The sequence below is a fragment of the Branchiostoma floridae genome, chromosome 1 (genome assembly GCF_000003815.2).
Source record: "Branchiostoma floridae strain S238N-H82 chromosome 1, Bfl_VNyyK, whole genome shotgun sequence".
NCBI lineage: Eukaryota > Metazoa > Chordata > Leptocardii > Amphioxiformes > Branchiostomatidae > Branchiostoma > Branchiostoma floridae.
The window spans coordinates 13,070,098-13,093,445 of NC_049979.1; the positions used below are offsets into that span (position 1 = coordinate 13,070,098).

Below are 23,348 nucleotides of genomic sequence, written 5' to 3' on the forward strand. Positions count from 1 at the left end.
GGATGAAGGGAGCAAGTTAAATCAATATCTACCTCTCCTATGTTAAGTACGGACGAGCTTTCCATACACTTTCATCTGTCCGCGGGGAGAGCTCACGTCAGGTGGTATCTAACTGCACTTGGGGTATGGTGCGGCACTGCGGAATTCGCAAGATCACTCAACGAATTTCAGAGATAAAGAACACATTTTCTTACGTTTGTGTTTTTTGTTGTGTTCTAAGTCATACATTTACGTATTACGCAATATTTGAATTACAAAACAACACAAAAATAACAACAGTGAACGAACCCCGCAGTGCCACACTGGTACCCCAAGTGCAGTGAGATACCACCTGTATGTAGATTGTCTCCAGTGATTTGGCTACGTTTTCACAACTTATAGGGCTTTCACACTGAAACCAAATCAACAGGAATAATTTAGAACCAGCCGGAACGAAGAATTTGTAAATTTGTCAAATTTGTGCCACGCGAGAGGCGGAATGAGCCGGAAAGCCGTCTGAATGAAAGTTCTTGTATATTCCTAATCTCCAAGCAGATTCCCGGGGGCATAAGATAGTATCAAGGCTGACCAAGGAGTATAGCCGGCTAGAGGAGGCCAGCCGCCTAGGTAGGCTACACTCCCGGCCAGCTTTGATACTGCCACGGCGAATCCGCTTGGAGATTAGTGTATTCCTGGGTATTCGTAGTACATTCTAAAAATCCTCACTGCATTCCAGATATTTGTGTTCATTCTTGTGGCTCTCCCCATCGAATGAGATCAGAATGTTTCGAATAATGTCGGGCTGCCTAAGAATGAAGTCGTACTGCAGTTAGAAATTAGAATACTTAATACTTTGAATTCTGTTCGATATTTCTCCGCCTCAAATGAACGTCGAGAGTTTTGAGTATGACAAAAATGACGGCTACAATAGTAGACACAAATATCTGGAACGCAGTAAAAATTTCTGGAACACACCACGGATTTCCAGGAATATACAAAGAATTTTATTCACACGGAATGCCGGTCCGGCTCATTCCTATTCTTGTGCGAAGGGGCTGTAAGCAGCGAAAGCCTCAGAAGAGCACTTCTATTACACACATCCTGAGTCGCGCATTTATCTTTAATAGTGTGTGATTATTTCGTATGGACGGCTTTGAACGTATCTTAAGTCAAACTGATTTTCTAGTCCCGAATAATGCAATTGAGTTTAGTGGAAATGACACACGTTGATTAATTGTTCCCTCACCAGAATATCAACATGATTAGATTATTGCGAATAGATATGTGCAATGAAACTGCGTTTCTAGTCAGACAGGCCGAATAACTTTGTAACATCATGAGATGTACGGTTAAAGAAATAGATGAACAAAGGTTGGTAACACTAACAGACGTATCAAAAATCTAGACAACATTCTTTGTTGCATAACAAGATACCTCCGTTTTTCATCATGAGGGAAAGGCTAAAATATAACGTTAGTTCACCTTTATCCGTTCTTTTTAAGAACAATGTATTTAGGGTTATTAAGTCGACAGATGGTGGTTTTAAACTGCAATATTTTGAAGATATCACAATTTGAAACTACCGTCCATATCGACTTGATATCCCAGGATACCCTGTTTCGCAACACAACGGATATAGGCTACCCTGCGGATAAAGGTGAACTAGCGTTAAATGAACAAGAAAAAACAAAAAAATGTCAAATTCTTGAAAAAAGATTTCAGTAAATGTCGGTTACATTCCATACGCAGAGCATATCAAGCATTGCCCCAACAACTATAACACTTTGTAATACGGGATCACCGAACTGTATAAGACAACTTACCCCTAGTTGTATTCACGTGTTATGAACCCGGGGAACGTATGATGAATACAGATGAAAACACGTTCTGATGACTACTGTTTCCCACTTTTGATGAGATGATGCAACTCGGACCTTTTTGTACAAATTGTCTTATTTGTTTGAAAATTTTTTTTTTTACTTCTTACGCTTTGTTTGAAAGCAATATTGTTTTGTCTAGTTGTTTTATGCCGGACTTATATAACACCACACGTATGCACTACCCCTTTGAGTGTTCTGTCAACTCTAATAAAGACGGAGAGGAAGGAGCAAATTCAAATGCCACCTCACTCCAAAAAAGGTCACGTCACAACAAACATCTGTGTCTGAAGTGGCTGGTAAATACTGGGGGAGGACTGATCTACCAAAGCGTTTCTGCGAGGTGAATGTGGCGCAGGTACGTACATGTACAATGTACATGTGAGATGTTGTTGGGCAGTTTGAAACATACTGGTGCAGGAGAAATTAATGTGATCATCAGAGGAGACCAATGCACATCCCTACCTGTACCCTGTAGGCAAATATTAAGATCTTTAAGAAAAAGTTTTTTTAAAGACTTTAGTTAAGGGGATAACATTAACCTCAGAATCATGTCTCTGCCTGGAACACTGAACAGAATAAATAATAACAAGAAAAACATAGACTATGTGTCTCTTCAGCACTGTAAAGATCAGCTGATGGCTAAATGATTTTGCTGCTAGACTCTTTTGCAGATAAATTATTGACAACACATAACATGATGTACAATTAAACATGGTGTACAATTACACATGGTGTTCAAGTGTGCACTGAAGTAATGGGGTTGATATGGACATAGACCATTGCGTGGGAGAAATAATGTCAACATGTAGCAGCTGGATGGGTGGTAATACCTACTTATATGGCATATATTCATAGATTTCAGTCAAGAAACATGGAGACACTACTTACACATGTTGCTTTCCTCCCCGTTAATGGTGCGCTGTAGCTCTCTGTAACTTCCACTTGTACATTATTGGAGCAGTCTAATGGTAGTTCTAAGATCAGTAAGCTTGAAAAAGATAACTAATGTGTGTACATACATGTAACTTGTTATCTGTAATTTCACTGTCATGATTGCTAATAAAGGAACATAATCATGTACAAATGATTGGAATGAATCTACTGTTAAATTCTAACCCTCTAAAATGATCTTTATCAATGTTTCCATATACATTTAAAGAGGTATCTCTCAGCTTTGCTTTGCGGATACTCTTACTATCACACCATTCCATTGCTGTGAAGAAAATATACTTGTTCGTCATGTAGACTCACAACTGCAATGGCTGGAATCCATAAACATGAGGTAAAATCTTAGAAAACATATTCAGCACAAAGCTGCTTAAAATTCCTTGCATGAAGGAAAAGTGTGCTTCATGAATGAGAAGTTGGCAAACAATACTCAAATAGTTCAAACACATCTGTAATTAAGAGCACCAAGGACTCTTAAACTGGTCAAGACAATATTGGCAAGATACTGCAAAGCAATAATTTGAGAATTTACATCCCTAAAGCACAAAATGCAACATTTTCCCTACTAACCATCACAAGTTTTGTAGACCCAGTAATATTTCACACTACATGCAAGCTTGCCAAACTGTTATATACATAGCATTGTAGTGCTTAACTACCTACATGTACTGCAGCACATTTAGTAGACACCTACATAACATACATATATATTGCACAAAGCATGAGCTCACATCATGATTTATAATTACAGCTGCATGGATGCCCTACTTGCATATGTTTTCAGATTGTGCTAATCATTCTTCAATACATCTTGGGGATAGAGAGTACGCAGAAAGTTTGCTTTAGTTACCCAACACTTTTTGACTATTTACACAGTTGACTGACATTAATGAATATAATACTGTAAATGAAGAGCTCATTCATGAACTCATCATTCCAAAACTATCCTCCTCCTTTCCTGCAACAAGATTCTGCATCAGTAAACAAGATATGTCTAGTAAAATAAAATACCTTAAAAATTGTAGCGCAATCTATTTGTTCTTTCTTGTCTCTTGCTTACCTTGATTGCACTATTTCCAACTTTCCATCCAACTCATAACACTAAAATACTTTTTAAGGTAATAGCAGCTTTAACGGACACAACAGTTTCCTTAGTTAATATGGACCATGGGCTTGTATATTTTTGTGCGGTAGTCTGCGGTCACAACATCTCCCAGTCATCAGTGATGTCGTCAGCAGTTCCTGCCTGTGCCCCCTGCGGTGCCTCCTGCTGTCTCAGCACAGCCTTGATGAAGCGCTGGTAGATGTGGCCGTCCTTGTTGATGGCCCACAGCTCATCATCTGGAGTGACTGCACAACAGTGGGGCATGATGGATTGGTACACTAAATACATCCGTCAGCTACCTGATAAAAATCCTTCATCATAAAGCATATCTCAGCCATTACAATCCATGTTTGTTAACAACACAATGTTTCCACCCATTAAAAAAACATAAAATGAATAGAATCAACATTCAAAAAGCTAATCTATGCCCCACACAGCATCAATCCTTTCGCTTTTAATCATATAATCTTATCTACAACAGTAACAACCGAAGTTTCTGACTTAAACATTGACATGCATGTTTATATTTAAAAAGGCAATGCTTCTCTACAACTGGATAAAAATTGGAGATTTATTTCCAGACGTTTCCAGTGACATCCATCTCTCTTCTTCCGCAATTCTAGTAGTGATGATGAAGAAGACTGATGGACGTCACTCAAAACTTTGCATTTGAGATTGAAGAGATTGAATGTCTAGATATTTAACCTTCTGAAACATATCAAGACTGCATTTGGTTACCCACCAGAAATGAAGTCAAAGTTGCCTGGCACTTTTTTCCAGTAGTCTCCCATGGGATTGTTCTGGCTGATGCCGTACCTGCAGGCGATGTCACCGTTTGGACAGAGCGCCCACACCGCAGTGTTACTGATGCACAGCTGCTGGGCTGGGGTGCCTGGAAGGGGTGGGGTGGACAACAAGTGAAGGAACTTTCGTCATCACAGAAGCTTGTATGTGTGGTAAGTAACATAACCACAAGTGTAAGTATTATCTAATACATCATTGATCAAATGAATACATACCTTACAGATTTGAGTGAAGTGGAAAAATTTCATCAGCTGGTGATGATCCTTTCCCTAAACTTTGGGAACTAACAATCATGTGAGAAACTATTGATGGCTCCAGTAATAAGATGAGTTTAAACTGCATGATTTCTGTACAAACAACATACCAGGTACAAGCTCCCAGGAGGTGCCGATGGGCAGCTGACTGGTAACATCCTTTCTGACGTACACATTCTTCCTGTTGTCCACTGCCCACACCAGCCAGTCAGAAGGACCACACTCCACCTGGGTGAAGTATGTCCCCAGACCCTGCAGATAGATGAAAGGTGAGGCGTACGTGTCATACACATCTGGTCCAAACTTTTACTGAAAAGTAAGAAGTCCATCTCTCAACAATTTGATCCTGGGATTTCAGATCTGAGGAAATATCGGGGGGAATCAGAGAAGCATCAAGATGAAACAGCATTTCTCTGAAGGAATGAGGCTATTCCACTGCTGTAAGCATTTAAACCCTTCAGCCACACTAGCTAGAACTAAACATTTAGATGCCAAAGCTCCATTTTCTTCTACATGGGCTGTATCTTTTGTAAAAAACAACAACTTTGGGCTGGTTACAATGTTCAAGGCAGGGAGGAGGCAAAGGTCATCTTAGGAATACAAATTGATGTAGAAACATGTTGGTCATAACTGCCCTCAATGCAAAATGGCATGAAATATGTATCCAAAGTAAGCTTGAACTAAATGCTGAGAGTTAAAATTTTGCTCCAACTCGGTAAGACCCTCCACCAGTGACACCACCCCACCACCTGCCTGCCAAGATTTCTCACCTTCTCTGACACAAGTGTAAAGGTGGGGAAAGGTCTGTCCAACTGCAACAGCAAAGTATTGTACAATGAAGAGACTGGGGTTGTAATTAGTTAAAAAAACAAAAACATTTCAGGGTTGACATCTACATTGTAGTGTTGAAAACTACCTGTAATTACAGTGTATGGAGCATTATCACAAACACACACACACACACAATTTCTAAATATGGGAGAACCTGCTGTATTACTTTGTTTTCAGCCAACACTGCTGCTAAAACATAAACCACATAAATACATAGCAGTGCAGTTTTCTGCATGGAGAAGAGGCACTGACCTGTGGCTTGCCTTCAATAGGGATCCATGCCGGGTTAAGGCAGGTAGTGGAGGGAGGCTTGGCGCCCAGTCTGAAGTAGATGTTTCCCTGTGTGTCACAGACCCAGACACACTCTGTACCACAGCTCACATACCCAATCTGGACATCTCCTGGGAAGGAAAGGAAGACTACAGTTACAAAATGTAAGCTAGCAATATGTCATGATCATCATCCCACAGGCTGTATTATTAAATCAAGAAAGAAATAAGCAGAATACCTTGTCACTCAGGAATTTTACATAAGGTATGGCATGAAAGCCCTAAGAGGACATCTTGGTAAACATGATATACAGTTCCTAGCAAGTAACACTATTGACCCTGACTAGTTGCTACTGTTGAAAGCCTGCCTCACCCAGCTGACTGAGGTCCAGGTCAGCCCAGCGAGCCCCCTGTGGACAGTGCATGCTGATGGCATCCCTGATGTACAGGATCCCTGAGTTACTGAGAGCCCACACTGCCTCCTTGCTGGAGCTCATGTACTGCAGGTAGACGTCGGGAGGGGGGCGGATCATGGTGGGCTTTCGACTGTCCGGCGGGAAGCAGAACACCTCCCCGTTCCTCTGTAGGGCCCACAGGAGACCTGGCGAGGGAGATACAATATTACTGTATATAGGAGGCAACACAGAGTCATATTACTGTACTTTGTAACAACAGAGGATTTCACTGTAGTTTACAATTTGACATCTGGTTGGAAGACTATGAATAGCACTTATTCCACATTTATGCCACTCTAAAACACTTTAACTTCCAATTTCAACTTCCTTGTTCCATTAGCTATGTGTTTTTTTAACAGTGCTATTGAAGATTGCACACATTAGAGAGGTTAGAATACATTTCCCTTATCCTTTTTTAAGGTGAGAACATTTAAGTTTTTGTAGCTTTAATTTTTATAATACTACCATCTTCTTAAATAACTTTTTATCCTGAAATATAACACCAGTATACTAGTACCTACATGTACAGTCAAACCTGTATTAGCGGCCACCTTTGCATAGCAGCCACCTGGCCATAGTGGCCACTTTTTGTGATTAAGAAATAGGCGAAGCGGTCACCTGTCGAACGCGGCCACGGCCACACGATTTCCAGTCCCGTTGATACAGAAACACTGCCTATTGCAACCATACTGCAGCCTTATGTCACCCTGGACTAATTTTGAAATTGTAGTTTGCAAGGATTTGGAGTTCCTGACAGGGTCATTTTGGCGTTAGCAGAAGGTATGCATGCCTTGAGCATTAAAGTGCAAGTCTTTGTCGGTAAATTAACCGATCGAGACAATGTTACTTGGTGAGAAAGATTAGTGGGAACTGAAATCATGTGTAGCTTGCTCATGGTCAATTGATCAACATTTCCTATATAGTGGCCACCTGTCTACAGTGGCCATATTTCTCCAGGCGCTTGAGTGGCCGCTATTACAGGTTTGACTGTATCTAATATTGTATCTGCCTGTAACTTGTAAGTTAAGGTTAGGGTTATCTCACCTATAGGTGCAGCCCCGGCCCCAGCAGCCACCACAGTCCAGCAGGTTGACTGGGGCAGGCCTACAGGTGGGGCCGCCCGCCACATGGTGCCTTCAGCAACACAGTCACAACAGATTTTACACATGAAAACAAATGTATCATTCTTAATAGATCTCATCAGTAAATGCTCTTTAAAAGCTGTGCAAACTTTTCCTTTAATGATCATGACTGCATCTAAAGGTAGGATGTAACTTCTGATATATTTGATATGATGAGCAATAGCTAAAAACTTTCTACAGACACGTCATGTTTGCAGTTGTTCATGAAAGAAACGGTACAACGTTGCAAGTTTGATGACAAGTTAGTAAGCATTACACTCCATCTTAGTTCTCCACTTTTCCACTTCTTTCCATCACACGCTTCTGACTTACAGCTTTCTTTTCCAGAATGATATGTCTATGTCCAGCCTGTGACCTATGGACTGTTCTACTGTACCCTAGGTGGGTGGGCCTGTACCTGTGAGGTTGCCCCTGGAGACGTGGAGGTTGTTCTTGCCGCTGGCAACCCACACCCCCGAGGAGTTGGCCGACACCAGGTGAGCCGTGTGGCCCTTCAGCCAGGCCGACACCTTGTCCACCACGGGGTTGTGTGTCTCCACCAGTGTCAGGACGGACTCCAACATAGACGGGTCAGTGATGAGGTACTCACTCATAGACACCTGGGCAGGGCAAGGTTATATTGCAACCATCAGTAGTCACACACGATCATATCATACTTCTCTCAATGCCAAAAAGCAAAAGCATGCTTTGCAACTTGTAGTTTGCTAAAGACTGGTGACTTAAAGACTTCTTTTAAGGCAGATTTATTTTGAACACTTGAAATGTTCTACATGCATTTAAGTGTGTGTCACATAGTACATTTTTGTAGATAACAAGAAAAGCATATCAGGGTGTCCTAGGCAGTGGTTAAGATAAATAATGTACCTAGTAGTCACAGTTATGGATGTTCTTGGTACAGAAAAGGACCCTTTAGTGTTCTGATTTCACTTTCAATCCACTTACAGACTAAATGACTTAGATATAGATTATTTTCTGTGATTTTATGATCCATAGAATAGCTTTCAGGTGAAAGCAATATATGAAACAGATGACTTTCTGATCATAGCAACAGCAAATCCTCTGTTTAGAAAGGTTACTGACCTGCCACCACCTCCCCTCATCTCCCATTGGTGTTTCCATGGTAACACCAGTCCTGAACCACATCTGTCCCAAGCTGTCCACAGCCCAGGCCAGGTTCTTATCTCCCAGGGCTAGCTGGGTGATGGAGATCGCATCAGTTTCACTGGAGAAGAGAAATATAGCTGTAATATTAGATTTTCAGTGTTTTAACACTTACTTAAGTATCAATTGATTGATTCCTTACTATACATAACCATTTTTAACCTGGGTTGTTTCATTATGTGTACATACAGTACTAATACAGAAGTTCAGATAAATTTGAAATCAATGTACCAGTATGGCTTATACTTCCTTAATTTCCATACGTAAACTTTGGTTGTCTCATTGATAACCACTTGTACAGTACTACATGTATGACAGGTCAAGCCAATATACTGTAAAACTGTCCTTTGGTGATATCTACATCAGTATTTAGAAATAGCTCTGATGAACAGATGGTCTAGAAATATCTGTTTGTGAAGAAATGTAAAGCTGACCTTAGCACAATGTATTTATATTGCAGTAGTGTAAGGAGATGTGGGTGTATGACAAAATGAGAAGACAACATGTTTAACTTTCTCTTCACCTCTGTTTGTCCTCTATCCATGCAGAGCCTTCAGGATGCTGCTGTGTGATGCCTGTCCGCACCAGTACCTTCCCCTCATTGGTCAGCACCCACACCACGTGGTTACAGGCAGCCACCTGCACCAGGTCCTTCCTGGCACTCACCCGCTCCATCTTACTGCAGGGCCTGTCCTGGGACAGGTTCTTCTGCACAAACAGGCCGTTACTCCTGATGACCCAGGCAGCAGCACTGTCCACGCACATGAACAGTACGTCCGTGGCCGCTTCGTACCACCGGGAGCCAAACGGCGTCTTGTGCGTGGTTTTTGCACAGGCGTATGCAACATTGTTCTTCCCGTGCACTCTCCATAGGATGTTTCCCGTCGACGACACAGAAATCAGCTTCCCAGGCTGTTCCAACTTCTTCCAGGACAGGCTGGCCCCCATGATGGGACTGTAGTAGATTCTCTCCTTGTTATCCACCACCCAGATGTGTCTGTCGGAGACAGATAGCGAGGTTATCTGAGTTGGGACAGTGTACTGCATCCAGCTGTCTGCCACTTTGGGCTGCCCGGATGGCACTGTGAGTAAAGTGGGGGGTTCTGAGTCATTCTCCTGACAGCTCGAGCCTTCAGACATGGGAGTCGTCACACTACTCTTGGAACTGAGGTCGGAGAAGGTGGAGGGGGAACGAGCTACTCCTCTGCCATATATGTCCACATCATCTACATCATCAGTGGAAAAATCAGTTCCCTCACTCTGTGGCATCACACTTTGTGGCATGACCCCTGCCTCTCTAATAACCTTGACCGTGCTGTTTGCCCTGTCCTTCTGCATCTTGGCGAAGTCCGTGCTGCCGGCTGTGCTCTCTCCATCAGCTATCTCAGCCTGTAAGCCACTGTCTGGGTATTTGTTGTCCTTTTCCATATGACTGAAATACGGCTCCTCAGAATCGTCTGAACCCACGTAGACATTCAGACTATCATCCTCCCCTGCTGGGGATGTCACTGCATCTTGCACCGTTGTCTGCTCGCTGCTCTCACTGCTCTTCTCCTTCTCCTCCTCCTTCTCTTCCTTATCCCCGAGTACCTCCACATTAGCTGCCTGATTGGTCGGTTCAGAGTCACATGATTCTGCAGGGGCAGCCTCATTGGTCTCCTGTATGGAGTAGGAGGAGCTATGCAGTACTTTGTCCAGATCTGTCATGCTGGTCTCATTGGAAGCAAAGTAAGCCTCAGTGGCCTCTGCGGCAGATGAGACAGAGCTCTGGGTGTCCTCACGTCGTACACCAGGGGGCCTGCATAGGAACGTGGCAGCAATTCTCAAATCTGCATTAAATCACATTTCTACATGTATTCCACATTTTACCAAACCATGAAAAGTCATTGAAAGAAAAAATTACACAAATACACATAGTTGTAGGATATAAAAATGAAAGTAAATGATGTAAAGAAAAAGGACAGAATATTTCAGCCAAACTTTTACCCAAATAGGAAAATAGAATAGCAACAAAAGAAAAGGTTGTAAACCTGGTTGATGTAGGGCTGCCCGGAGGAGAGTTGCTGTCCTGGCTGTATGTGGACTTGTACAGGCCAGGTTTGTCCTGATGCACTGTGGACAGGTCCTGCTCAGACTGGCTCTCACTCAGGGTGTCCAGGTCTCTCTGAGCCTTGCCTAATGACATATGCATCAATTAGTATATGATAAGTATCTGTATGAAGGGCTAGGATTTGCGCCCCACTACAGTATAATCCACAAATGTACCAAAAACAACCGTCAGGAAAACAAATTTTCCAATGTTGCTGTTGATGTCATAAAAAAAAATTTCCACAATACCTTTTTTAAGTTTAATATGATGATTCCTTTTCTGTTCTAAAATTCAAGCCAATACTAAGATATGTTGCACACAACAAATATAGTAACATGTAACAATCAGCAACCTTGCTTTGTCTTCTTCTTCTTCTTTCTTGTTTTTGGCTGAAACACAATGTCATCACACCCTTCTTGGTTGATCTTCTCTAGCTTCTCCAAGAAGTCCGTCCTCATCTGGCGATTCTTCTCCGACAGGCTGGCAGAGATCCTGGCCATCTCCTCCACATCCTTGGTGAGGGACTCTGTGTCATCATGAACACCTGCATTGTCATCGTCCAGGTTGGACTCATCTGCCTCCGATGCAGAGGCCAGATGCTGCTCTGCCGACTCCAGTAACGACCGACATCTGGAATCGGGAGTCAGCACCTCTGCCTCCCTGGCAAACTGTACAGAATGGCCCTTAGAGTCCTTCCCTTCTGAGTCGTCTTCTGTGACCTGGTCAGATATTTCTGCAAGGACTGCTTTAGGTCTATGTACAAGGACAGAAGGTGGACTGTCGGTGGGCTCACTGCTGATGTGTGCCTGGATAGCAGGAGAGAGGACGGCAGGAATGTCCTGTTCCCCCTCAACAACGTCCTGCCCAGGCTGCTGCCCTTCACTTCTCCTCCTGAACAGACTCTTAGGTGACTTGATGAGGTGGGTGAGGGGAGAACCAGATCTCACTAGCTTCTTTTCCTCTCTGCCAGCATTGTCAGACAGGTTCTCAGTACTGGTGCTCTTCTTCTTGGTCAACAAGGAAGAGTGGAAGAACACACCTACCGTCTTAGAAGCTGTGTTAAAGAGCTGTGTGGGTGTGTGCGGTCGGTCAACGTGGCCTGTTCTGGTGTTGTATGGCTGTTTGCTCTTAGTTGGCAACTTGGAGTAATCTGTAACATAAAGGGTAGTGTTAGGATCACATTTTACCAATATGGCTGTAGAAATGTGTACCAACTGTGCACCATTATCATGCCATTCATTATTCTGACCTTGGATCTGAAAAAGAAGAAAACAATTTTGCTCCTTATGTTTCACTTCCAATGGTACTTGTAGTTTTTAATAGGAGTAAATAACATTTCAGGTCCCTTGAAAACACTTTTCAAAAGGTACAAAACAACAGGTTTGACACATTTATTACTAGAACAAAAACAGCCCTTCAATGGTACATTTTTATGCCCAAACTACAAAAAGTATAGTTACTCGGAACTTACTCCTTTCTTTCATTCATAACTCTGAACAGTTGTGATGGTCCCTGCCAATTTGAGAAGAATGGCATTCATTTTACGTGGCATCTTGAGCAATCAATGGTCTCATGTCTGGACATTACCTAGTCTGGCAGTCTCTGGCTTCATGGCTATCCTGATGGCCTCCCTGTCCTCCGTCAGCACAAAAATCTCCTCCTCTGTGCAGGCAATGTTCAACACTGGTTTTCTGAAGTAGCAGCTTCCAACAATCAGGTTTTCCACAGGATCCACCACCAGCAGCCCACCGTTGTGCCAGGACACCAGCTGCTGGTCATTGATCACGTACAGGAGTCCAAACTGCTGGTCTGAAGGGGGTTTCCCTGTCCTACTGTTATCCAGAAGCTTTATTCTGGGGTGGGTGGCGTTCATGAGTTCTTTAAACACGTGGGTGGAGGCCACCACGCCGTAGATGTTGGCCCTCCACAGGCGCAGTCCAGGCCGAGCACCGTACAGTGTTACATCTCTAGGATTGCACATGCCGGGGACAAAACATGCTCCAAAGGGGCCGACACTGTAGGACAATATAGAAGGGCACATGAGAGGAGTATACACCTTTCTCACGCGGCGGCCATGATAGATCGAAGAAGAGGTCAATGAGGCAAACAGACAAAACTTATTTCTAAAATCAGGTCCCATTTAGTTTTCCCCCAAACCACACAAATTTTCATGATATAAGATGGAATAATAAATATTACAAGAAGTGTTATGCACCTAAAGATGTAGCAATTTAGAGCAGTGTAGACTGACCCCATAGTCCCTTAAGAGATGCAAAATAAAAACATAATAATGCAAATTTTTAACAAATTTGCAGCCATTCACTTATTGGTCGATTTCCTAATTGGCAGGCTACCATTGGTCGAACTGCTGATTATGATGGACAGCCTTTTGTTTGCCACATTGAACTCGTTTTAGATCTATCATGGCCGCCGCGTGAGAAAGGTGTATATCTGACTGGCTTGAAAGAAAACTCAGAAAACTGAGAGAAAACTTCACATAGGAAAGAAGCTATACAAAACTTCACATATGAAAGAAGCCATACAATGACTACAGTCAAACCTGTATTAGCGGCCACCTTTGCATAGCGACCACCTGGCCATTGCGGTCACTTTTTGTCGGTCTACTACTGCACTTTTTGTCATAATCTACTACTCAGGTTTATAAAATAACATGTGTGGAACACATTACCTTTTCCTGGGCTTTTGTCCAACTTGCTGGATTTTACAGTCCTGGTCGGTGTAGCACAGTAGTGTTCTCTGGTGTGTGGACACCAGCAGGGTTTTGTGGAGGTAGTGCAGCTGTACTACTGGGGAAGGTTCAGTAATCAACACTGTGGGTCTGCACACACCCTGGTGGACAGGACAACAACATACATATTCAGTAGAATCATACAGAACATAACAGGCAACCATTCCTGACAAGGCATCATCCTCAAGTGCCACCTAGCTTTTGTAGGGAGTTCTGCAGTTTGTCTAATAGGATACTGATCAAATTCAAACCTGTCAATAATAGATAAGCAGCAATAGCCATTATTCATGTTTTCTTTTTACATACAGACACACACTCACATGTATTAAGATTGTCATTTCATTCTATAGGTAAGTTTTCCGTTCAATTGGTAAGTTTTAGCATTGTTCATTACCCCGGGCTGATATAAGAAGAAACATGAAATCAAGTTCTGAAAAATACCCACTGGAAACTGCATTCTATTATTGCCATGGAATATGCATGGTGGTTACATTTTCAGTAGCATTTGTGTGCATTGCTTATACAATTCTATAACTCCATAACTGGACACATGTAATTCATAGCAGGTGGAACATTAACAATTACCACGTACACAAATGACATACAAATGAGTAATTAATTTACATGATTGATACAAAATGGCAAAACTGCTTAATAATAAGTACTTAACACATGTGACATGTGTCAGTTACTTGATGGTTAACATCACCACGCATAAATTATGTAAATGTGTAAGTCATTTGCATTAAATCTATTTCAGGGAGGAATGAGGTCACCAAAGAGGTCACCAAACTCTAGCTACTTGCTACTTTTTGTACAATGACAGTGCTGACTTCTCCTTTCTGAACCGGTAATCTGCTGACCTCATAAAAGTCCACAGCAGTGAAGACCACCTTGCCTGCCTTGTCCCCACTGAACAGCTTCATACCGTTAGCGCTCCATTCTGTACACACAACAGCTGCCTCATGCTGGTCCTCTATGGTAAACTTCTGGTGCTGGGGGGAGAATACCATTCTGTAGTTAATGCTGAGAACATTTCTGACTTTGATTCAATTTCAAGCACTGGATTTAAGCAACTTTCTCTGGTGACTTTTTAAACTATACTGGGATACATAGAAGCAAGTACAAATTCTACACTGTACAGTTTTACTTTCAACAAGGATGATGTGGCTTTATCTGAAAATCATCCAACCTTTTTGCTGTGACCAGGAACATTTGAACCGAGCTGGAAGACCACCACCAGCCCCGACTCTGTTCCTACTGCCACCATGTCATCCAGGCAGGACAGCAGTCTCACCGAGCTGATGGGGTCGTTCTTCAACTGGGGAGGGGAGAGTAATGGGATGAAGTCACGCACACATCACCTGCCTAGCCTTGGTCAGCAGACAATGCTGGGGAAAAGATGACTATACACATGGGACCACATGATGAAAAAGACAACAACAAAAAACAACCATAGTTATTTGGGTAACATATTTCCAAAAGGGAATGACACTAGTGATGATTGCATTTGCAGTGCAGATGACAAGAAGTGCTATTACATGTACCAATCTTTCTTTTTTTGTAAATCTGAGGGGTACACATATGAAAACATAAAATAAATATAAATGAGGGCAAAATTCTGACAGGACAATTTACCTTTCCTTTCCTCTACAGCAAGGAAGCAGTTGAAACAGAAGAAGTCAGATAAGCAAGCATTATTGTTGTCAGTATGGAAGTTGTTCATCACCAAAATAATCACCCTGATCAACATGCCAAAAGAAGATGAAATGCTTGATAATGAACTGATAAATAACTGTAGGAACAACTGTGCAAGTCCATGTAGTTGAAGAATGAAGTTGATAAGGATCATTCTGGACATATGTGCTGAATTTCATTGCATGACCCAAAAGAAGATCAAAGCACTATGAAATATTTATCACACGATTCAATGTACAGCTATATTGATTGAGAGTAGGTAAGATATCATATATATTGGATGTCACTGAATTGGCTCAATTTCTAATAGTGTACTAGTAGTAGTGTACAGACCAATCCTGTCTGGCACCATAGTTGCCTTGTAATAATAAAGTTGTATCAACAAAGAGAGTAGCTACATTTGCATTTCTTTTGCTGGCATATAGCAATAAAATCCTTAGTAACATAAACTGTCATAGGCAGTTTTATATTTCCCACTGATATTTCTGCCAATAGTATAAGACAATATCACAATATCACATGAAACAGAGGAAAGAATAAGTGGAGTCTCTGTTATTAGCTTGGCTAAACCAAGCTTTTTGAAATACTAAGCACGTTCATGAAATATATAATTGTATTTTGTTGTTCATTTTATCATCTAAAAAATGTAGTACTTTTACATTAAAGGAAACAGTATAAGGAGGAACAGATATGTGAAGGAAGAAAGAAGAGGTATACTGCTGGCACAGATCTTGGTGGCCGTAGCAAATGTGGCTCACATCTCACATGTGCTACACCACCAAGATAGGCACCCACAGCAAGGGTGGGAGGGGGGTCAGGATACATGGGAAACACTGATGTCACTCAGAGATAATTTCACAGGAGAAGGGTTAGGCATGGGTATGGCAAGAGCACATTCTTACTACCATATAAGAGGAGAAGCATCTACAAATAATGGTAAGGGTGACAGGGTAATAAACACAGTGCTAATACAATTTATGGTAACTTAAGTAGAAGTGGCTATGGCTATGGTAATGTTTGTCCCCTGGTAATACACATATCTCAAAGCTGTAATTAAGTTAGATAAACAGAGGAACAGTTAATATAGTTTGACGGTTAAGAGGTGGTAGTCCATTAAGTTCCAGGATCTGTTCAAACAGGCTATTTTGGAATCTTCTTGACAGTCTTTCTTTAAAGATGACTAACCAACTATTTGCTTTTGCTTATGTTTCTACTTCAAAGTTGAAATAAAAGATAATATGGTATGACATTTAGTGTATACAGTTCAATCTATCATTATATTTTGAAAATGCCATTTTTGTAATATTGACAAGGACAACAATTAAAAACAGTAAAAAGAGAGTCACGTTTAACTGATGACAGCACTGACCTCACAGTTCAGCCTCTGCATCTGTTTGTGTTTCCTCTCATACAGGAACACAAGGCCAATATTGGACCCAAAACCAAGCAGTTCTCTGGTGGCATCAAAACAGGTCAGCCGGATGGCTTCAGTCTTCAGACCCCTCTGTGCCTTGTGTGGTATCAGGTCCATTACACTGGTCAGTGGGGCAAACTCCCTCAGGACAGGGTCACGGCCAAGCACTGGAGGCTTGGCTTCCACTGATGGAGGACAACAGGAAGATCTTCATTAAACCATTCTTACCTAGAAGACAAGATTGGCTGTCCCTGTTGCCTGTTTAGCTTCTATGGCTGTAGTCAGATGATTTGATTTTGATATCCATACTATAACATGGAGTACACAATTACCTATATTGTATTGTATAAAAGAGGACAAACACTTTTGTTTATCTACTAGTACTAAATCAAATCAAAATAGATTTATTTTTGATCCTGTGATTGAATTCAGGCTGCATTTGCTTCCCATGTTGCTTTTCATGTTGTTAAAAGCTTACATATGCTATCCATTGTGATATTATTTGATTTAATACAACATTAATCGATAAAAATAGTGAGGGTAAGAGCAAACATAATGCATAAAATCCTATGCTTAAGCAAAATGATATCAAATACAGCACATACTCATGAAATATAGATTGAAGTACACATAACACCCCTTTCTGATTGGAGATACATGTCATCTCTTCTAATGTCTTTCATGAATAAGTCAAACGGAATGGGGCTTTTGCTATGATTAGGCCAACAAAACAGAACAGAAGCTACTCTTGGAAGTTGACAGTAATATTTCAACAGGAGTAGCCTCTTCAGCATACAGTGACATCGCTGCCCTAAGGAATATGTACAGATTCAAAAGATAAACACTGTCAATATAATTCACACGTATCACTACCTCTATCACAGAGCACTTAGCACCATCACACAGCAGTAATGTGTGAGACTACATTTGGACAACAAATAATACTGATATTGGACCAAGTTTCCACTGCACTTCCCCTTGATTGGGTTAAGATCTAATTAAGATGTCTCCACCCCGAGGTTTCTGATCAATTATGAACGGCAAACCTTATAAGCTGCCATTTGGGAGGTAACAAATGCAATCCCTGCTAGAGAGTGGTGTCTACACTGGACTGAATTATCTTAAATTGTCTTAAATTATTTTCAGTGATAGAGTCCAAATGTGCTGTCAACAAATATTCAAATTCCTCTTAAAGTTCTTTTCTGTAGGCATCTAAGGTGGTATTCACAGACATCAATATTGATCTCAAGAGCCAGCTCTGATTCCTATTGCCTAACACTTTTTTTTTCACATGGTTTCACTGCTATTGTGATGAAAGTAAGCTATGGTAGGCTTGGGCACAGTCCCAGACTCTAATCAAATGAAAACACTCATGAGACTCTGGAATTGTATGACACCGCATGGTCTAGTTTCCACTGCTAAGTCATTAGCAAATACCATTGCAATCTGTGCTAAACTGGTATTGTCGTTCCACTGCATTCTTCAATAGCACCACATTTTCTAATTACGGGGTTGTAATTGTACAATTTGGTGCACTTCTTGGTTTGGTTAAATTACGAGGTTACTCCTGAAATGATCACACACACACACACACACACACACACACACACACACAAACACACACACACACACACACGTGCGCAGGCATGCACACACATACACACACACACACACAGACACACACACACACTAACACTTATACAGAGAGACATACAGACACACACACACACACACGCACGCACGCACACACATTACACAGCCAAATTTACAAAGCAAGCATCAAATGTTTGTAGGCTAACATGGAAATTTGACATTCCTTCATGCAAATTTTTTAACTGTTTTCTTGCACAAATTGATTAGTAAGAAGATATCGTCACTCTCAGCGATGTACAGAAGTCGCCCCATGCATATCAATGGCCCCAGTCTTACTCATAGTGGTGATTCGGTATTACGGCCCACTGAGCTATGTGTTGACTGCTAACATCGTCATAATTTGAAACTGCGGCCACAGTCGGCATGTTTTTTCAGGACTAGCTGATTAGAATTCCACAAAAGGACCTACCTACTGCAATGAATAAAAGAGCTACTGTACCTGGCGGGGTTTCTGATGCCATCTTGATGGAGAGGATGTCAAAACGATGGTCAGAATGAAAAGTAAACACCTGAAGATGACAAAATTACCACTGGACAGCCATATTGAATTACGTCACTGAAAGCAGGGGTGCAAGGTCAATGGACTAAACCATTCACGATTAGGGGATTTTGACAGGCTCATTTTGACCGTCTGTTTCTAAGGGTAGTGGACCTGAACAGAAGTTACCATTACACAAGGACAGGCACGGTCCCGGGTCCTACAAAGACTTCCAGAAGAGAAATAGTAGAATTGGCAGACTAGTGAGGGCAACGATTTGCCAGAGAACTACAAACAGCAAGCGTTTTAACAGTTCCCGGGAGGACAAAAACTGGTGAATTATTATCCCTGCCAGCCCTCCACTCATAAGATCTCATAACCCTTCCGATGAGTCATCTTGACTTAATTTGATGCATTATATTGACGCAATAACATGTTCCATGTCCCTTGTTACATTGTAAACCTTTAAGCGTTGCGTTTAGGGGAAATGGGCAAAAGTGTCAAAGAAATTCATGAAGCTAGTAACTAGAGATGAAACTTTGTGCGTTGAGTTGCTATTCATATGGAGATCACACATTGTTGCCATGATACACTGCTGAATCAAAGTACAAGGTGTCTTAATCACTTTCACTTTCAGTTGAGCATGTGTGTCTCTCAAATATTAAAGGACAGCAAAAAAAAGCAATCACACCAAAGACGTCTGCTAGAGATGTGTTTATAATTCAAGCACAATAGCCATCATGGAATGTTGCATCGTTGCTTTCTGCTGATGAGTCACGGTACCAAGAGTCAGTTATACTCACTGTACTTTTGCTGTTTCACTACTATTTCACTTCTTCCTAAGGCTGAGTGGGTGCCTCACACTGGGCCACGCCTCCGGGTTTGCGACCTGCGACGTCAAGGATTTGCGTTTCTATGAACTTGAAGTCTTGTCACTGAAAATCAAAATGATGTAGAATAATGAAAACTGCACCAAAAATAGATTTGCATTGATGCGTCTTGTACTATGTATGTGTAACGATACGAGTTTATTGAGATTTAGAGAAACTGATCTTTTTTTTTTTTTTCAACCTTTATTTAGCCTTGATACATCATTCGGCCTGAGCCGTTTTTCAAGATTTCAAATCTTCTGACGGGCTTCCAATAGATCGGAATAACCTCTTTTATATTGTCTGCCTCACCCCTTCCTTCATCGGGTCGCAATGAAAGCAACCTGCATGCCGATTCGAGCTTCTCATGAACAAACAGATGTTTATTTCATTACTCTCTACCGAATTAATTGTGCCCTTTTGTGCTTTTATTCTCACAATTTTTGCGGATTTTGCGCCTTTTCATGCCACAGATTGGCACCTGTTGTCGCCGGTGGGCTTTCTTTGACTAGCCTTCTGCTCACTGTACTGACTTACACCAATGTGTGGCCAAAGGGCTATAGAAATGGATATGAGCGCAACCCCTATGCATTAGATCATGATGACGCACGAGTTACTTAAACTCAGTTAACTTAACTTTTGACTGGCAGAAATGTCGAGTGATAGTGCCTTGGGACACGCCCACAGTATTCAAACATGTGGCTCTGTAAGCATGAAGCGAGTCAATGAACTATAGAAGACCATGTGACCATAGGTTGCGCACGCCTCACGCGAGATAAGGTTACACTCTGCAGTCACTCCGTCCAACTTTACGTAACGTTAGATCTTGTCAGTTGTCGCTACTAAATACGTGAAATCGTGTTTATGTAGAGTCAATGAGGTTATAACCTCCTTGGTAGAATTTAAGTTCAAGAAATTTCGCGGGGAGTGTAGTGCACAGGTGAGAACAGGTGTTTTCACCCTACATTTGTTCCGGTCACGTTACTCGAAATGGCGGACTTCCTTCTCCTGGCTAAGGTGCTGCTGTATACAGCTGTCGTGGTGGGCGGCCTGGCTGTGGCAGTGACAGTAGGGCTCACAGCCGGCAACTTTCATGGATGCTGCATCCTGTACGCGCCCATTGTGAAGGACACGGCCTCCCCAACGTACCAGTGGCTGATCAAATGCAGCTCAAACTCCAACTGCCACTTCCCGATCGGGGTAGGCGTAGCTGCCGTCGTGTACGGAGTGATCTACGGGGGATACTGCGCCTACACACTCATCAGTCGGAATCGGAATGGGTGAGTAGGATAAAGTCAGTCGTAGGTAACTATCTTAAGGTTAGCATATCGGAAAGTATTTGACAAGTTGATAAAACATTGCATAAGTACATTTGTCACACCGTTGTACTGAGTGATGCGCAAACATTGACTCTTATGAACTCTTTCCTAGTCTGTCTGACCACAGACATATTCCTAAGTCGAGCTATCTCATTACTTCAGAACAGCACGAAATTATGCTACATTGCGTGCTGTTTATCACTGCAGTCAAACCTGTCCAGGGCGACCTTCCAGAGACGAGCTATATCTGAAGACCGTGGATTGATGAATTCCACAGCTGTGATATTCATCACTTAGATGATGAATTCCACAGCTGTGAAAATGATGAATTCCACAGCTGTGATATTCATCAGATGATGAATTCCACAGCTGTGGAATCATCAATAGTGCTGTGAGATTCATCGATCTACTGATGAATCCAACGCCACTTCCGTCCCTTATACTGGCGATCGGCCGTGAGATTCATCGATCTACTGATGAATCCAACGCCACTTCCGTCCCTAATACTGGCGATCGGCCGTGGGATTCATCGATCTTCTGATGAATCCAACGCCACTTCCGCCCCTAATACCGGCGATCGGCCGTGGGATTCATCGATCTACTGATGAATCCAACGCCACTTCCGTCCCTTATACTGGCGATCGGCCGTGGGATTCATCGATCTGCTGATGAATCCAACGCCACTTCCGTCCCTAATACTGGCGATCGGCCGTGGGATTCATCGATCTACTGATGAATCCAACGCCACTTCCGTCCCTAATACCGGCGATCGGCCGTGGGATTCATCGATCTACTGATGAATCCAACGCCACTTCCGTCCCTTATACCGGCGATCGGCCGTGAGATTCATCGATCTACTGATGAATCCAACGCCACTTCCGTCCCTAATACCGGCGATCGGCCGTGGGATTCATCGATCTACTGATGAATCCAACGCCACTTCCGTCCCTTATACTGGCGATCGGCCGTGGGATTCATCGATCTACTGATGAACCCAACGCCACTTCCGTCCCTAATACTGGCGATCGGCCGTGGGATTCATCGATCTACTGATGAATCCAACGCCACTTCCGCCCCTAATACTGGCGATCGGTCGTGGGATTCATCGATCTACTGATGAATCCAACGCCACTTCCGTCCCTAATACTGGCGATCGGCCGTGGGATTCATCGATCTACTGATGAATCCAACGCCACTTCCGTCCCTTATACTGGCGATCGGCCGTGAGATTCATCGATCTACTGATGAATCCAACGCCACTTCCGCCCCTAATACCGGCGATCGGCCGTGGGATTCATCGATCTACTGATGAATCCAATGCCACATCCGTCCCTTATACTGGCGATCGGCCGTGGGATTCATCGATCTACTGATGAACCCAACGCCACTTCCGTCCCTAATACTGGCGATCGGCCGTGAGATTCATCGATCTACTGATGAACCCAACGCCACTTCCGTCCCTAATACTGGCGATCGGCCGTGAGATTCATCGATCTACTGATGAATCCAACGCCACTTCCGTCCCTAATACTGGCGATCGGCCGTGGGATTCATCGATACAGTCTTGGATTTTACTACTTAGGTTAATTAATGATCTCTATGTCATCAAATTTTTTAATTTTTAGCCTCTCCACAGGGATGGATTTAACAGAGGCTTGATGAATTGCATGGCCGGAATCATTTCTAAAATTTAAAACTTACATACACATATATAAAAATCACTCAAATCTTTAATACCACCCACTACCGCAATGACTGATGGGATAGCTTGGGTGCCATTTTGTTCCTTTGTTTTCAGTCACATGCTGAAGATTTTTGTTCACAAACGAAATTCCCTCTTAATATGCAGACATATGTTACTCAAAAGTAGCGAACAATATGGTAAATTAGGAATTCAATATGTGTAGCAGATTAGCCCTGTTTTGAAATATCGATGGTAGACTAATTAGGACAGTTTTATCATCGAAAAGATATAAGCGACGCCATTCTTGTCGTTATATGCTATTAAAATTTTGGGCACTAGTATACCTTGCGATCAAAATGCGTAAATAAACTAACGATATGCTTATGGCTGCCCATGTCGTCCCGGGGTCCCATGATCACTAAAGTGTCCCACGCAGCAAAGAAGCCACACGTATGTTGATATTATTCAGTGGGCCGTGAGGTTTTTCTAGCAAGGAGCTTTTATAAAAGCTTTTAAAGTTTTATAAAAGCTCATTGGATTCAACTCTCCCTTCTATTGCTAAAATAA

At 42.3% G+C, this 23,348-nt stretch overlaps 2 protein-coding genes across 4 annotated transcripts in view; one reads left to right on the forward strand and one right to left on the reverse strand.

Annotated features, from left to right (window-relative positions):
* Window positions 1-2,453: 2,453 nt before the first annotated feature.
* On the reverse strand, window positions 2,454-19,015 carry LOC118413831 (tectonin beta-propeller repeat-containing protein 2-like). Of its 3 annotated transcripts, none has more exons than XM_035817412.1 (18): window positions 18,871-19,015; window positions 16,734-16,963; window positions 14,859-14,987; window positions 14,530-14,661; window positions 13,607-13,767; window positions 12,505-12,932; window positions 11,270-12,067; window positions 10,859-11,003; window positions 9,352-10,626; window positions 8,748-8,889; window positions 8,065-8,266; window positions 7,570-7,659; window positions 6,444-6,671; window positions 6,054-6,202; window positions 5,774-5,782; window positions 5,081-5,225; window positions 4,655-4,804; window positions 2,454-4,157 (listed from the first exon to the last, which is right to left on the reverse strand). In XM_035817412.1, exons 1-18 carry the CDS (start codon window positions 18,890-18,892, stop codon window positions 4,009-4,011), a joined length of 4,584 nt encoding a protein of 1,527 aa, XP_035673305.1. In that variant the 5' UTR covers window positions 18,893-19,015; the 3' UTR covers window positions 2,454-4,008. The 3 variants fall into 3 exon arrangements, with proteins under 3 accessions (XP_035673305.1, XP_035673297.1, XP_035673310.1); XM_035817404.1 differs by having other exon boundaries at window positions 5,081-5,222; window positions 5,741-5,782; XM_035817417.1 differs by lacking the exon at window positions 5,774-5,782 and having other exon boundaries at window positions 5,081-5,222.
* A 1,507-nt stretch (window positions 19,016-20,522) lies between these two features.
* Window positions 20,523-23,348, forward strand: part of LOC118414761 — a 7,589-nt gene continuing 4,763 nt past the window's right edge. The window contains exon 1 of the mRNA XM_035818984.1: window positions 20,523-21,058. Within this exon, the coding sequence (XP_035674877.1) occupies window positions 20,769-21,058 (290 nt within the window). The 5' untranslated portion in view covers window positions 20,523-20,768. The remainder of the gene's footprint in view (window positions 21,059-23,348) is intronic.

What these genes read in the sequence shown, in the direction of transcription:
- LOC118413831 (XM_035817404.1), bottom strand. Translation starts at nt 18,892, where the DNA reads ATGGCATCAGAAACCCCGCCAG. An exon ending in TTCCTGGTCACAGCAAAAAG is followed by an intron (nt 14,662 to 14,858) that starts GTTGGATGATTT and finishes TTCTCCCCCCAG; the next exon opens with CACCAGAAGTTTACCATAGA. An exon ending in CTCCAGGGGCAACCTCACAG is followed by an intron (nt 7,660 to 8,064) that starts GTACAGGCCCAC and finishes GTGTTGCTGAAG; the next exon opens with GCACCATGTGGCGGGCGGCC.